The sequence below is a fragment of the Onychomys torridus genome, chromosome 12, assembly GCF_903995425.1.
Source record: "Onychomys torridus chromosome 12, mOncTor1.1, whole genome shotgun sequence".
In the NCBI taxonomy this organism is placed as follows: Eukaryota; Metazoa; Chordata; class Mammalia; order Rodentia; family Cricetidae; genus Onychomys; species Onychomys torridus.
In genome coordinates this window covers 14,357,941-14,374,614 of record NC_050454.1, presented here as the reverse complement: position 1 = coordinate 14,374,614, position 16,674 = coordinate 14,357,941, and the positions used below count along the sequence as shown (strand labels likewise).

The following is a 16,674-nucleotide window of genomic DNA, read 5'->3' as shown; positions in this document are numbered from 1 at the left end:
CTTCCAGGCAGGGAAAGTAAGTAGGAGGAGGACTTTAGGCTTGGGGAAGAAAGAAAGGAGATGCCAGAAGAGGCCAGGGACCAGCCAGACACAGAGGAAACAGGAGAGCAGGACATACAGAATGGAAGGTAAAAAGCCACAAGGCAAAATGTAGACAAATAGAAACAGGTTAAATTAAGTTAAAAGAGCTGGGTGGTGGTGGTGCATGCCAATCCCAGCACTCGGGAGGCAGAGGCAGGTGGATCTCTGTGAGTTTGAGGCCAGCCTGGTCTACAGAGCGAGATCCAGGACAGTCAAAACTATTACACAGAGAAACCCTGTCTCCCCACCACAAAAAAAAAAAAAAAAAAAAAAAAAAAAAAAACTAAGTTAAAAGAGCTAGTGGGACAAGCCTACGCTAAGGCCGAACATTCATAATTAATAAGTCTTCATGTCTTTATTTGGGAGCTGGTTGGAAGCCCAAAGAAAATTCCAACTACAGAGAAAAGCCTAGAATATCCCAGCTAGATACATGCAGATATTCCCAGGTCTTCCTGAGGCAGGGAAAGCTGGCTTATCACCATGTTGGCTGGCACTAGTGCCCAGAAGATACTGTTGTTTTTATCCTCTAAAGTATGCAAGGAAGCTGTCCCTCACTCTGTTTTCTGAGGAAAGGAATGGTCATCAAAGCTCACTGGAGGGGCTGGAGACATGGCTCAGTGGTTGAGAGATGAGGAATGGAAGCCACGCCTCCTAGATTCCTGTCTATACTCTTCCACCCGATTGCATCCCTGTCAAGCTAAAACAACAATGGTCAGAGCACCAGGGGCCCAGGGTCACTGAGGACCCTCAGGTGGCAGGGCACTGAGGGGTCTATGGACTGGAACTGCATGCACAGCAGCCTCCAGAGGACTCCAGGAAGCGACAACATTTATCAGAACCAGAGACTACTTACCCCGGTGAACAAAAACTCAGATCAAGTAGGGCTGAACACTTACCGTGTCCCCGATCTTCAGACCCTCGCACTTCCGCTGACCAGGGTAGGATATGCCATCCTGGCAGGTCGCAGTGAAGAAGAGGTTAAGGTCTTCTGGCTGATCCCAGACTGACAGCTCCACTTTAGACCGGATGCTCTGAACAAAAGGAGAAAAGGAAGCCTCAGTACTACTTAGTGACAGCCACAGTGAGGTGATCTCCACAGCGGCCTTCTCATGCCACACAGTTTCTTCTCACTTAGGATGGCTCAAGCCAAGTGAGAGACAAGGGGGGCTTCCCACACACCATCTTGGTAGACCTGGCTTGGGGCCTCCCTCTGTGAGCTTAGGATAGTTGATAATGGTCCATCTGTCACATAACACTATCTCCCTCAAAAGGCTTTTGCTCTGCATCCTGTTTTCCTCTTCAGAAACACCTCTCATCCCCATCCTCAGCTTCAGGTACACGGTTACTGAAATCTAGCCATTTGCTCTGTAGGTTTGGGCTTATATGTGTACACACAGGCATGCATGTATGCTCAGGACAGCAGCCCTTTGTTCAACGCCTCTTCTCCCGTCTTGCCACAGGCTAGCTCCTTACTATTTTGCAAAGTCAGTTCATCCTGGACCCTCCCCACCTCTCTTCACACTCAAACTCATCCCTTACTAGGTGAGGCCATCCCGTGTGAGTCTGAAACTACATTATCGAAGAGTCCACTCTTCTCTCCGGATTAGCTTCTCAAGATATCGTGTGAAACAAAAACTAATGAAAAATGATATGTCATAGCAGGAAAAGGGAAGGGAAGTGGAGGGGAGGGGAGGGGAGGGAAGGGGAGGGGAGAGAAGGGAAGGGAAGGGGAGGGAAGGGGAGGGGAGGAAGAAGAAGGAAGGAAGGAAGGAAGGAAGGAAGGAAGGAAGGAAGGAAGGAAGGAAGGAAGGGAAGGAAAGAAAGAAAGAAAGAAGAAAGGAAGGAAGGAAGGAAGGAAGGAAGGAAGGAAGGAAAAGAGAAGAAAAAATCAAAGAGAAAGCCTGAAAGTATCGTGTACTGGGAAGGTGGGGGAGGGGACTGGAGTCTTCACACTGCCGGCTGGAGAGGAAGCTGGTGGAGGCTTTTGGAAAAGCAGTTAAGTAATGTCTTCTAAAACTCAGGCTAATCTTAGTGCTAGCTTCCCCCGAGGATTATAGGCAACAGAAATGTGCAGGTCACCGAGAGGCATGGGCAAGAATGTCTATAGCAATTTGAGAGCAAGAATCTGGACACTAATCAGAAGCCTCCCAGCAGAAGAATAGTCTGAAGTAGACCTCAGTAGATCCATGTAGCACCTACAGTAGTGACAATGAATCAAACGCAACTGTGTGGAACGACCCGGAAGAGTACAACGTGGCTGAAAAGAAGCCAGCCACACTGTATTTATTCTCTCATAGAAATATCCTGGTCCACGGAAAATCATACATAATGGTGGCCCCAGGAGATCACAGGAGCTGGAACTGTCCCATCCCTTGGTGCTGTTAATCTGTCTCCTGTATGTTTAGGGGACACAGTGGTCACCACGGCTACAACTGCCCATAGTGTTCAGTACGTGCCTTCCTCACGTCTAGGAGTGAAAGGCAACAGCAGACAGCCGAGACATGTGGTACATTACACTATCTAGGTTTACATGTGAAATACTCTTCCTTTGCACAATGCTGAACCTGCCTGAGGATGTGTCTCTCAGAATGCATCCTTGCTACTAAGTGACAAGCTGTTGAGTGTGGAATTCAGCAACATGCAGAACTAATGGCTACCCTTGGGGGGACAGCGATAGAAGGAGGCCTGCAAGGGACTTCCCCAGTGCTGGTAATGTTGTTCTGTGGCTGTGTTTTCTTCATATATTTTTGCTTCTGAAACAGGGTCTTGTTACGCAGCCTAGGCTGCCGGTGGACTCTGGAATCCTCTCGCCTCGGGCTCCTGAGTGCTGAAATTACAGGCATGAGGCGACAAGCCCAGCTGTGATCTGCCCTTTTACCTGAGTGTTAGATACCAAGGTGTATTTAGTTTATACAAGGTTTATGGAATGCTTTATATGCCTCTAGGTTTTTAAAATCCGCCCATATCCAGTAGGGACCCTGCTATTGTTCTGCTAAATGATCACGCTGTTACACTGCCTTCTCAGTGTTTACGTTCCTGGCCATAAATAAGTGCTTCGCTCAAACTTGGCCAGGGAAGTTTCTTCTGCAGGGGGCAGCAGATGACACAGAGACTCATGACTGTTGAGGTGTTGAGAATTCCTGACAGTGAGTGCTCAGCCCTAAGAGGGATATGTGAGTCACCCTTATACCCCCTCAAGGCTCAGAGAACGTCAAAGAAGAGAGAGCAGAAAGGATGTTCTCAGCCAGAGGATGAGGAAGGGCGTTGTGAAGTGTTGTCTTCTGGACATCATATGGCCATTGCACTCACGAACCCGAGGCAACTGTGGTCATCTGCACAAAACCACGCAGATCCTAAGTCTGGACCGTATGGAGGGGGGGTTCAGGAGATCCGACCCTTCCCTGAGGAGCTTTTACAGGAGATGCTACAGAGCTAGGGCCAAACAGAGAAAGACCAAAATACATTGTATACATGTATGAAATATCAAAGAGTAAAAATATTATGAGTAGGGGTTGGGGATTTAGCTCAGTGGTAGAGCGCTTGCCTAGCAAGTGCAAGGCCCTGGGTTCGGACCTCAGCTCCAGTAAAAAAAAATATTATGAGTATACATATATACACGTGTGTGTGTGTGTGTGTGTGTGTGTGTGTGTGTGTGTGTATATGTACACACACACACACACACACACACACACAAACTGCCCTTAAAAAAATTTTTCTAAGTAATAGCCAAGTGTGATACCACACACCTTTAATCCCCGCATTAGGAGAGAGTTAAGTAGATCTCCATGAGCAGGAGCCAGCCTGGTCTCCATAGCAAGTTCTAGGCCAGCCAGGGCCGCATAATGAAACCCTGTCTCAAAAGTCTGTGAAAGATGTTACTTTAGAAACTGAGGCCAAATGTAACTGGTTTTATTTAGAGGTCATATTTTATCAGACATTAAAAAAAAATCTGTTTATAATACAGACAGCAGGACTCACTCTGAGAGACACAGAGCCAAGCTGCCCCAGGAAGAGCAAGTCAAAGTGCGGATTGCTTTTGTGGGTTTCCCACCCCCTCCCCACCCCCCTCACTCGCCAACTCCAGCATGTGGTGCTAAGCTTGAATACATGAAATATGCAGTTTGCCCAACACATTCACAGCTTGCTGAAAAAAAAAAAAAAACTGCACAAAAAGCTAGTCTTTCTCTGCAACGAACTGTCGAGACGTGCTTCTACAACTCTAAAAATACTATGCCTCTAAAAGCTGCTTCCTCTTCAAAGTGCCATTCCTTGATTGGCCACAGGTCACAAAAATGCTACCCAACACACACCATCCTCCTCCACGGAATGCGATTAGTTATTTACAGATCTGCCTCCCCAGTGCACTGTGAACTGGAAGGGCCATTTATCCCTTCTCTCTCCAAGATGTAGCACAAGGTCTTGCTGAAGGGAAGATGGATGGGAAGGCTAGATGTTTTTAACAACAGTCATGTTCAAGGGCTTGGGCCAAGTGAAGAGTAAATCTTTGAAGAAAAGGTAATAGGGATGGAGGAGGGGGTCTCTGCTTAAGAGTACTGGCTGCTCTTCCAGAGGAAGAGTCCCCGGCACCCACACTCTCGCTCTCCTCTCCCCTGCCCCCATCTCCTCTCATAGCCTGGTCTAGTCTGCTGGCCATATTCAGTTCACTACTCTCTCCCTCTGCTCTGGACTCTTCCAGATGCCTCTGGCTGTCCTCTCCCTCAAATCTACAATACAAACCTTCCCCTTAACCATACCATGGAGCGGCCATGTTGTCAGTTTATACATCTGGTGCTGAAATCCTCGGTTTATACACAGAGGACCCAGGTTTGATTCCCAGCACCCACATAGCAGCTTACAACCATCTTTAATTCTAGTGTCAAGGGATCTGGCACCCTCTTCTGTTCTCCAAGGGTACCAGGCATGCACGTGGTATGCCAACATACTAGTAGGCAAACACACACACACATACACACACACACACACACACACACACACACACACACACATTAAAATAAAACATTTTTAAAACAAGGGAGGGAGGGGGCTCTATGTTCTACATGGCCATCAGCCCCCTAGTACGTGCTCTAGCTGGCTGGGTTTCCCTCCAGCTTGCCACAGAGGCTCTGGGATCAGAACCTCCCTCACCATTACAGGTGGCAGGCATTGTGAAGTCTCAGCTCAGACCTCTCATTTATGGTAGCAAAAGCTGAGGCAAAGCCTCCATTGCTGAGGCCAGCAGGACCTCCTCCTCCTCCTTCCCTCCAGTGGTCATTCTGATCCCATGTGGAGGCTTCTTTCTTCAGAATCCACTGACTTTGGAAAGTGTCAATCACCAGGTCGCCCCGGCCCATGGCTGTGAGGGTGAGTCTCCCCAAAACACCACAAGCTCCTTCGGGGAGGGCTGTTCAACGTCCTGTTGCCGTGTGTCATACAACGCTGGCCACAGTCAGCCTCTTAGGACGTATTTGTTGACGAAAAGAACGAAGTGCAACACGTATCAGAGGATCAAAGCCACAGGAATCTGTTCCTAGGCATGAGGACGTTCACGTGCAGCCCATGAATCTACTCAATTGCTACCAGCTCTGGCCCGGCAGAGGGTTTCTTACCCCATCCCAGGAAAAGAAGACAATGTCAAGAATGTCAGCCCTTTCGCTGCTATTCTGTTACATACCCGGTGCCAGGTTAGGTCACATCTGCAATTACTTTAGGTCGGGCCAGCTGTGGGGGATGGGGGAGGTTGGCGCAGACTTTATGGCAACAACCAAAAGAGAAACATGTGCTCCGCCAGGGCAGAATCCACCACAGGCTCTGATGTCACCCTCCACGGCTACCCCAGTGGTCTGCAGCCCATCCTGCTCTCTCCCACTTTAAAAGAGAGGCCCCTTGCTTTCCATCCGAGTGCCTCTCTTCATAAGCAAGGGCACCTCTCCTGCTGCCCAAAGCACTACCCTGGGCAAGACTACGCGCTACCAAACACTCTTGGGTAGAGAGAGTAACAGAGTACATTGGCACAGCTAGAAAAAGGCTATCCATCTAAGAGCTGACAATTCCACATTGTGGTAGATGCGTACAAGTCAGACTGGGCCAAAGACCACAACCATTTCATCTGTTACATAAACGCTGATCAGAATCTTCCAGTACCCCCACAGATCCACTGCCAACACCCAAGGGAGCAAAGCCAAGACCCACAGGTAGTCATGGTTGTGTGACTCATGAAATGCACCAAAGACGGCAAGCAGAGCCAGCAGCACAGCCTTGGTGGACCCTGGCGGCGGGAAAGAATGGGAGGGAGGCTAGCCAGAGCTACTGAGAGTCTCTCCTCTGCCCAGAGCTCACCTCTTGCAAGAGAGGCCTGTGGGGAGATTCAGAGCCAGGAAAAGCACAGGAGCCTGAGGCCCAGCAGACCTTCCCACTGGCCAGACAGGCAGTAGCAGGAAGATGGGTATCTGAAGTAAGAACACCCCGCTTTTCCTACTCGCTCATTCTTTAGTCTTCCACACTGTTGATATGGGGGGGACTCCCCCACCCTCACCCCTTACACATACAAAAGCAACTATCCATGGATAGCACCTGGCTGTCCCCTAATCCAACGAGACTCTAATAATGTCCGCAGAGAGAGTGTCACAGGTTGTGAGCTCAGGTGCACAGGCTCTGCCTCCTCCTCCCTTCAGATGCCAACTGCAAGTCCCAGGTTGTCACTTATCCTTATGACCAGCTATAAGTGAGAGTTCCTACCATGGGCTCTGGGTTGAATGACTTTGTAGGATGCTCTCAAAGAATGCAGGACAACACCTTGCCTAGACTACTGAGATATTAGTCAAGGAGTCAAATCAACCAAAGGGTGGAGGAGACACATGGGGCAACGTGTGTGGGAGTGGGTGTGGAAGGAACTTTGATGCCTTTCCAGGTGTGCCAACCTCCCAACACCTCCATGTGCTCAGCAACTCAGTGCTGTGTACCCAGGCCTTTTAGGATTTGTATGGTAGCCTTATTATTTATGTGAGCAAGACTGCTTAAATTATTTTCTGCTGGCGGTCAACTCCATCTTAGTCACATCCCTTCCAGGGAGGTCATGAGTGATATTTAAAGTTTCAAACTCTTCATGGCCTTGGTCTGGTCAATCATTGACTTGCCCCATCCTGAAGCTATTCAGAAGGTCACTAGGAGTCATCTCATTAAAGTAAAAGGTGCTCCTGTCACTTAGGGAAAGTAGAGAAGTCTTAGAAGCTTTGGGACCAGGGCCATAAACCGAAAGTTAGGACAGAAGGGTTTTAAAATTCTCTGTCAGCAACCAGGGTAGAGTCTAATACACCTGTTTCTTCTTAGGCAATGGCACCACATTCCCAACTGACAGAGTGCAGCACACCCACAGCATGGTTGCAACTTTGCCCCAAAGCCCCAGCAGTTCCAGATGTCTGCATTCAATCTCCTATTATCTTGAGAAAAGTGGAATAGACACAGGGAACTGCAGAGGGTCACAGCTTGGGGAGTGAATCTGAATACCTATTGGTGGTAGTCTAGTAACTTCATATTTTTATGGGTTTTTTTTTTTTGTGTGTGTGTGTGTGTGTGTGTGTGTGTGTGTGTGTGTGTGTGTTTGATTTGGTTTGGTTTGGTTTTTGGTTTTTCAAGACAGGGTTTCTCTGTGTAGTTTTGGTGCCTGTCCTGAAACTTGCTCCTGTAGACCAGGCTGGCCTTGAACTCACAGAGATCCACCTGCCTCTGCCTCCCAAGTGCTGGGATTAAAGGCGTGCGCAGCGGCCTGTAACTTCATTTTTTTTTTTAAAGATTTATTTATTTATTATGTATACAGCATGTATGACTACAGGCCAGAAGAGGGCACCAGATCTCATCACAGATGGTTGTGAGCCACCATGTAGTTGCTGGGAATTGAACTCAGGACCTCTGGAAGAGCAGTCAGTGCTCTTAACCTCTGAGCCATCTCTCCAGCCCCTGTAACTTCATTTTTTAAAAGCTGAGTTTCCAATGTTTACTTCTAAGTTGTGTGCTTCATTTCCTAGCATGTTTCCCTAGAAGTCAGTTTAATTTAGAGAGCAAAGTAGTAATACCAAGCCCCCCACCCCAGTTCCTCAGGGAAACTGTATTTATTCTAGTTTCTAACGCAGCCTAAAAATATTTCCCCCAACCCCAACTTCTAAGTGGCAGAATGGATGCCCCATCACTCCCCTGGCTCCTTGACCACCAGGTCCCCAGATTTTCATTAATAAACCATTTTATACATACTCAATAAATCCTGATCAGAGAAAATGCCACAAATTTCACAAAGAACACCCCTAAGCCATACATACACACAGGCCGCTCCAGTTGGATTCCTAGCATGCACATGGAGGTTTACAACCCTCTGTAACTCCAATTTCAGGGGATCCAACACCCTCTTCTAGTCTCGGCAGGCACCAGGTGCACATGAGCTATATATCCACACATATAGGCAAAACTTACAAACAAACTAAAAATAAATAAATCTTAAAAAAAAACAACACCCCCAAGCATTCAGGAGATCCCACCATATTTTGGTTTGAGTGGTCACCCACACAAGCATGGACATATAAAACACTCAGCCACATGGAATACTGATAGATAGAGAATATCTCTAATCCTGCAAACAACACCCAGACCATTCTAGAGTCATGTTATGGTATTGGGGATGGAATCAGGGTGGTCTGTGCATGCTAGGCAAGTTCTCTACCACTGAGTTACACTGCCTGCCTCCTTTTTATTTATTTTTTTTAAGACAAGGTTTTGCTGTTTAGCTGAGGATAGCCTTGAATTCATAATCATCTTGCCTCAGCCATTTAAATGCTGAGATTAAAGACTGGCTATTCCCTTTTTTTATCAAAGCCACAGGAGAAGAGGGCCAGGCCATCACCAGAAAATGCTCTGGTAGAGCCTTAGGCGTCTGTGGGATCTGGAGCTGGCTGAACATGGAAATTCTGGGAGGTAGTTATTTCAGAGAAGCCCAGAAAGATGTGTTCACCTCACCTCACAGAGCCCAGACAAGGCCACTCCTTAGTTTTGTCTTCTCTAAAGGCCTTAACTCCTCAGAAGAGGAGCTGTGGTTACCAGGTCATCAGAGTAGGAGCAATGGCCCTTCTGCCCTATGGGGGCTCTTGCCTCTGACAGCCACAGAGGTGAATGCACAGGGCAGGGAGTCTGATCCCCACGTTGATTGCATTCGTCAAAGGCCCAGAGCTTGAGACACAATAGCCCACTTTTCAAACCCCGTTTTCATATATTATTTTTCAGCATCTGTTGAGCCCCTGTAAATGAGCCTAACTGCTCCCTTGCTAAAAAGTAAACTAAAGTTTAAAAACCACTAAATGTGTATGTTAATTTGGAAACATTGCCTCTCTAGCTCTGGGCTCTGAGGTGAGGATTTAAAGGCCAGAGCTAGAACCAGGCATGGTGGTGCGCGCCTTTAATCCCAGCACTCGGGAAGCAGAGGCTGGCCTCGAACTCACAGAGCTCTGAATGCCTGGTCTACACAGTGAATTCAGAGACAGCCACGGTTACATAGAGAGACCTGTCTCAAAGGAATGTGTGTGTGTGTGTGTGTGTGTGTGTGTGTGTGTGTGTGTGTGTGTGTGTGTTGGGGGGGGCGTGTAAAAAAATAAATGAAGCCCACAGTGTAGAGGAAGGAAGGAGAACATTCTGGTATGTGAGCAGGAAGTCACAAGAGAGATAAGGTAAAGTATGGTTTGTGAGAACCGTAGAAGATGAGAAGGGATGGGGGTGTGGAGGAACGGACCCAGTCAGAAATCTTCCCTGATGCCCAAATCCAAGTCTTTAGGACACAGAGACACTGAGTCCAGGCCCAGCCACACTTCAAACTCTAGGGGTCGCCAACAGAAGGCGTGGGAACAGAACTAAGTCCCAGTTCAAACCCATACCAGCTCCCAGGCCTCAGTGTTCCAGAAGGGTGGGATAGAGGGGGCAGTGGGGCCCAAGTGACTTACACTGTATGCATTGATAATCAGTTGGATAATATTTTTGGAGTCTCCATGCAGAATCTCCACAGTGGTGCCAGGTATCAGGGCTGTAAAATTCTTGAAAACAAAACAAAACAAAGAAAAGTAAGACCATTTTGCCTTCTGGACTGGCTAATTGGATGTCAACTTGACACAAGCTAGAGCCATCAGAGAGGAGGGGGCCACAGTTGAGAAAACGCCTCCATAAGACTGGGCTGTAGGCAACCTGTAGGACATTTTCTTAATTAGTGATTGATGGGAGAGGGCCCAGCCCATCGTGGGTGGTACCGTCCCTGGGCTGGTGGTCCTGGGTTCTATAAGAAAGGAGGCTGAACAAGCCATAGGAAGCAACCCAGTGAGCAGCACCCCTCCATGATCTCTGCATCAGTTCCGGCCATTTGAGTTCCTGTCCTGACTTCCTTCTGTGACAGACTACGGATGTGAAAGCGTAACCCACATAAACCCTTTCCTCCACAACATGCTTCCAGTCACCCTAACAAGACACCTTCCACCCTATCAGAGGCAGCAGTGCACTATGGACCAGAGTAAGGGCCAGACTGTGCTCTGGCACTCTCCCACACCACATGCTGGAGAAGGGGCCACGGGAGAGGCAAGAAAACATGGCGTGAGTACACTCAGTAGGCTGTGGAGGGGAGCGAAGGGCTGACAGTGAGTGTCGTTCATCCGGGAATTCCGGATTCTTTCATCATCACTGCTGGTAATCCCAGGCTCATTTTCAGATGGCTCCTCCTGTTCCACAGGAGCACAGAGGGCCACTTCCCCAAGTGTCTGAGGGACACCTATCTTCTCAGTAGGGGCTAAGATATGAAGGGTATCCTTCTAAAGACCTTTTGATAACCGTGTGCAAGTCCCGGGACAAAGTCCTTTGCCCTAGCATACCTCCTAAGTGCTGCATTCACAACAGGACAGAGTCCTCATCGTTCTCAGGCTGTACAGGCCTCCCCATTCTGGGGAAGGAGACCGAAGCCAAGCAGGGTTTCTTTCCTTGTGAAATGAAGCCCAACACAGCTCCCGCAACCAATCCTCCTAAAATGCTGTTTGCAGTGGACAACCTTTAACCCACGCACCAAACAAAATGTGTCTTCCCATGTCATCGTCTTAAATAGACTCAGGCTCAAACAAGATCCAGAATTCAGGAAGACATGGTAGCATCTTCATGACTGATAAGGCAGGAGCCGTTGAGACACAATTGAACCAAAGTTCTTTGGGGAATAATGAAGGGATTCCTGACAACATTCCCCTCACAACACACAGGGCATCGGGGGGTGGGCTGGGTTTATACCTAGCTCACATTAGCATAGCCAAAGAGGTTTTGTGTGTGTGCACACATGCACACCCACACCTGAGAGCATCCAGAGAGGGGCCAGAGATTAGATTAGGTGTCCTCCTCTATTCCTCTCCAAGGAGCTTTTGAGTGAACTTTGCAGCTCACTGTGACTGCCGGAATGGTTGCCCAGGAAACACCTCAGGAAAAGACTTGTTGGCTTGAACAAGCCCATTGCTCTCTGCTCTTGGTCACTGACTGCTTTTTGGGAGAGTCACTGTCCCAGGCCATTCCTGGCCTGCCACCCTCTACAGGAAGGCATACAGCTGGAATACTGAGTTAGCCATGCAGGCTGCCTAATGTCTTGGTTTCCTTCGTATAGAATTTCATTTCATGTTTTCCTTTTCAGCTGGAATAGGCCCCTGTGACTCATCCGTCTTCTGAAAATGACAGCTCAGACTATTTTCTAGGTACGTCTCTGAATTAAATTAGATAACATAGTTTACACTCCTGGTGAAGACATTCATGGCCATGTGAACATTCTAGAGTCCCCTTAGTCTCATTATCTCCAAGCGCAGCTAGAAAGGACTAGCACCTCCTTTGACCCTGCCCACACCCACTCTGGTCTCCAACCGGCTTTAGGTCAGAATGAGTCCTGGACCAGGCCACCAGGCCACCAGGCCACCGGGCCACCAGGCCCCTCCCGCCCACAGGAGTACCTTGTAGAGCATCCAGGCCCCTCCCGCCCACAGGAGTACCTTGTAGAGCATGTAGTGGTTCTTCGTCACTGCAAAGATGAGGTTAATGTTGTTCTCCGCCAGCTTCTCCCCAAGCAAGGCAAGCGACGGATAGTCCTAAGGCCGAGGCAAAAGAGTCAAGACCGCAACCATTCCATCCGCATGTGATCTGCGGGCATGCAGAACTTCTCCCTGAAAGCATCTTTCCCTTGGGTGCCCATTGGACCCAGTTACCAAGCCATCAGTGGCTCCTGAACTAAGAGGTTAAGGAGGTGATGCTCATAAAAAGGCCCCTCTGGCGCTCATTCCCAAAGTGTGAGCGTGAGGACTGGAGCATCTCCAGGTGTGATGTGTATTCTGCTTCATCCTTTCAGGAGGGATGGGGATCATTACAGCTCCCGGAAAATCAGCCCCACCTCCCACCATCTGCAGCCGGCACCTATTAACTTGCCTCCCTTCCTATGGCTATTTCCTGCCTTGTTTTCCTTTTCCTGTGCCCAATAGTCAGGCCACCAATGCATGCATGTAGGTCCTGCTCATGGCTCAGAACAGAGAGCGAAGACCACTGCTCTCTGGAATTGGACAGTGATGCTGGGGAGCAGGGAAGGAGTGGGGGATCCAAGTGAGGAGGAAGGAAGGACAAGAGGCAGTCTTAATGAGGCCCTTAAGGATTTTAAGAGCTAGTGGTGGGTACAGGGGTCGCCAATGGGTGAGGTCCTATAGTTACAGGCCCTTTCTCCAAACTCTCTCACTCCTAAATAACATGGAAAGCTTGGATGGTCACCTTCTGAAGCTGGAGAAAATGGGCTTGCTCCAGAAAGAAAATTGGGAAGAACTCCTCTCTAGCCAGTTATCAAAATGGATTTGAAGAAAAAGGGTATACACTTCTTTAAAAACCTGGATAATGAATGTGGCAAGATCTCAGTAATTGCTGGAGCTGGGTGTCCTCTAACTTCAAGTTGAGACCTCTTCAGGAAAGCAGGCTCCACCTTGCCTTCAGACCACCTCTCCATGGGAACCACTTGGCTCCCAGGTCACCTCTTCCTCCAGTGAAATAGCTCCCGTTAGGTACCCAATGGTGCAAAGACAACCAGCTACAGAAATCCCTGATGAGAATGAGTTAGCAAGGAGGTTCTAAAACCTCGTCAGAAAAAACAAAATAATGAATAAAACTGCATCGTCAGCATGGAGCAGAACATCAGCGAGCCCCGAGGGCCAAGGAAGCTTTCAGGGAAATGGTGGGCCATGGGATTACAAGGAGAGGTAAGGGGAGCCCTCCCAGTCCTCACCATCTGGTTGGATGCCGTGTATTCATTGGCTTCGTTCAGGTGACACTGGCCATCGTGTGGTTGAACCAGGCCGCCCAGTTTTCCATCCAGCGCGATGTGGGGCACGTCATCTGTCGTGAACACCAGCAAGTGTAGTGCATCTTTTCGCCAACCGATCTTCTCCTGAAAGACAGAAGATGGAGGGTGCTATAGCCTTCCTGTACAAACCTGCCCCAACATCAGATGAGAAATCTCCAAGCTCGGCCCACATGGGCCCATGGTGCCTAGACACCCATTCCAGCATCATCCTCTTCCCTCTGACTTCATCTGAAGGCTACATCTCTGGAAGATTTCCTGTCAGGCTCCAGAATAAGTTTGTCCCCACCCCCAATGCCTTCCTCACACACATTGGCTAAGACTGTATAAGATGATGGTTAAACACTTCAGGCTCTGTTAGGATCAGAGTGAAGCACCCAAATGGTCAAGAGATGGCTCTGCCTGTTGAGGATCTGGTAAGAACCGCCATCTATCCTGGTAGGTGTGAACTCTCCAGTCTTTCCTGAAATCACTTTCCTGAAATGCACTCCCAAAGTGCATCTGATGAGTTCTTTCTCCCTTACTGTTTTGACACAGGGGATTATCTAGTCTGCAGACTGAGGCTCAGCTAAACACAGTGCATGCTTAGGGGAAGACTCCATGCTGCTCATATATGGCCACTATAGCCACAACATCACACAAAAAGACTCAGGAATCATCATCAGGAAGTGGAATACATGGTCACCCTTTTACTATTGATGCAAGGGCATCCCAAAATGTACTGGTGACTGTAGGGAGGATTTAAACTCTGCCGAGAGTTAGCTATGCTACACATTAGATATGGAACTCCTGGAGGTGGGATTCACAGACCTCAAAGGTGAAAAGCAATTGTTCTTTCAATGGTAGATGAGGGGCTGGGTACCACCCTCTCTCACTCATCATCATCTGAACAGCAATGATGCTGTCTTACTTGCTTCAAAAGCAGCATGGGCACAGAAAAACATTATCACAAGATCAAACAAAACAAGGAAGAGAAGAGGAAAAGAGATTCAACAGAGAGCCAGAGAAGATGGAAGGCTGGAGATCTGTGGTGGACAAGAGCGGTCACCTACTGAGGAGTCAGTTTTGTAGCCATGTAATTTTTGCCCAACAAGGGGCTACTCATCTGTTGTGTGCCAGATCCCCTGGAAGGTCCCTGATCTACAAAAAGATTATTCCAGCTCTTTAAGATACTCTGTTTAGATGAAAACAGGAGCTTCAACTTACTATGAGGGTATTAATGAAGGCAAACACAAGGTTAATGGCACCTGGGGAGGGGAGGAGGAAGACAAGAGGATGACTATGATGACGATAAGGAGGGCAGGATGATGATGATGATGATGGTGATGATGATGATGATGATGATGATGATGGGGAGGAGGAGGACAAGAGGATGATGATGATGATGATGGGGAGAAGGACAAGAGGATGGAGATGATGATGATGGGGAAGAGGAGGACAAGAGGATGATGATGATGATGGGGAGAAGGACAAGAGGATGACTATGATGATGATAAGGAGGGCAGGATGGTGATGATGATGATGATGGGGAAGAGGAGGACAAGAGGATGAGGATGAGGATGAAGATGATGATGATGATGATGATGGAGAAGAGGAGGATGAGAGGAGGAGGAGGAGGAGGGCTGAGGTGGAAAAAGGCCTTCCCAATGCAGATGAAACCCTAGCTGCTCTGGAAGGGTGAGGGAGAACCCCTCAAAAACACGGAAAGAAGACTTGGGAGGGAGGTGGCAGTAAACAGGCGTTCTAGGTGTTGGCAGAGAGACAGGAAAAGAGCACAGCAGAGAGACGACCCCCCCCCCATGCTGGGGAGCTGGAGCCCCTCACAGCTCTACCAGGACAAGCTAATCATGGAACAGGAGCTGGGATGAGGCTTTTCTTGGTGGGACAGGAAGAAGCCATAGAGAAGCTGCCAGGATTCTTCGAGGTTCTGATTTCTGCTCTGCTGGTTTTCACCTTCTAAATGTGTATGTATACACTTAAAAAGAGTGACTACCACACTACATAAATTATCCCTCAATAAGCCAGACTTTGAAAAGAACCAACAACTTTAAGAAATATTTATCTGTCAACTCAGTCATTCTACTTTACGAGACTCTACCCATAAAAGTACCATGAAATTATGCATAACCAGAAAGACACAGATATCCTAGGGTACGGGGTAGGGAGTAAACTGATAGTCCCTCTCTCCATGCTAGAAATTATGTTCATAAAAAGTCTGAAATTATGTGCAAATAGTGACAGTGGAAACAAAAAAGCAGATATTTGTGGTGGGATTATAAACCATGTAAGAAACATAGAATTCTATTTTAAAAGAACAGGAGATAGTGAAAAAAAAATGCCATAATGTGTTTAGAGTCGAATTATGGGTAATCTTTTCTTCTCCTTCCCATTATTTTTCAAACTATAAGCACTACGTTTGCAAGACTGATCTTTGAATGCTGTTATTTGCTTGTTCTCACTCCCTTTTTCTCTGACAGCTTCTCTGTGGAGACAGAGACAGATGGGGGGGGTTAGGTTAGCAAGGAGGCAGACATCACGGAACTTGAATGCTTTAAGATGGGCATTTGACAACTGCGGCTTTCTAGTTACCTGTGTAACCCTGACCAATTTATTTGTCACCTCAAAAGCTTTTTTCCCTTGTCTGTGTAACAAGCAGGATACTTCCCTTTTACTGAACACATCCACGACTCCATTAGCACTTGCTATAACCCCTGGGAAGCTGGCCAGACGTCATCACCCCATAGTTGAGCAAATGGATAAACTGACCAGTTCACTCTACCATCAAGGCAGACTGAGATGGCCCCTGTCTCACCCACAAAGCTAAATCACCCAATCATACAGGGAGAGGAAGCTATGTGCACACAGTGAAGGAGATAACTCAGAAAAGAGCCCAGTACCACAGTGTTTAATCTATGACTGCTAGATCCAAAACTCAACGTTTGTTGGAAGGAAAGCATCTGGAGCAGGCACCGCTCCACAAATAACAATAAGTCTATTTCCTCTTATATGGGCTCCTGATCACTAAACGGTGTCAACAGCCTTGGCCCAGAGGTCAGGTCACAGGAATGGGTGAGAACACAGATGACTTACCCACCCATCTGTCAGCTTGCAGATTTCACATGATGACTGCAGAGTATTTCTATTCGAAATAAATTGCCTGCTGTCTGGTTGCCCATAGGGTTTTATAAAGACTTTTATAAAGAATTTTTATTTATATTCCA

General features: G+C 47.9%; 1 protein-coding gene across 1 annotated transcript in view; it reads right to left on the bottom strand.

The window, feature by feature from the left end:
• Positions 1-16,674, bottom strand: part of Itgb5 (integrin subunit beta 5) — a 100,089-nt gene that overhangs the window by 36,450 nt on the left and 46,965 nt on the right. Inside the window, exons 5-8 of the mRNA XM_036203878.1 lie at positions 13,379-13,540; positions 12,111-12,206; positions 10,056-10,145; positions 978-1,112 (exon numbers count right to left, since the gene is read on the bottom strand). Coding sequence (XP_036059771.1) covers positions 978-1,112; positions 10,056-10,145; positions 12,111-12,206; positions 13,379-13,540 — 483 coding nt within the window. The remainder of the gene's footprint in view (positions 1-977; positions 1,113-10,055; positions 10,146-12,110; positions 12,207-13,378; positions 13,541-16,674) is intronic.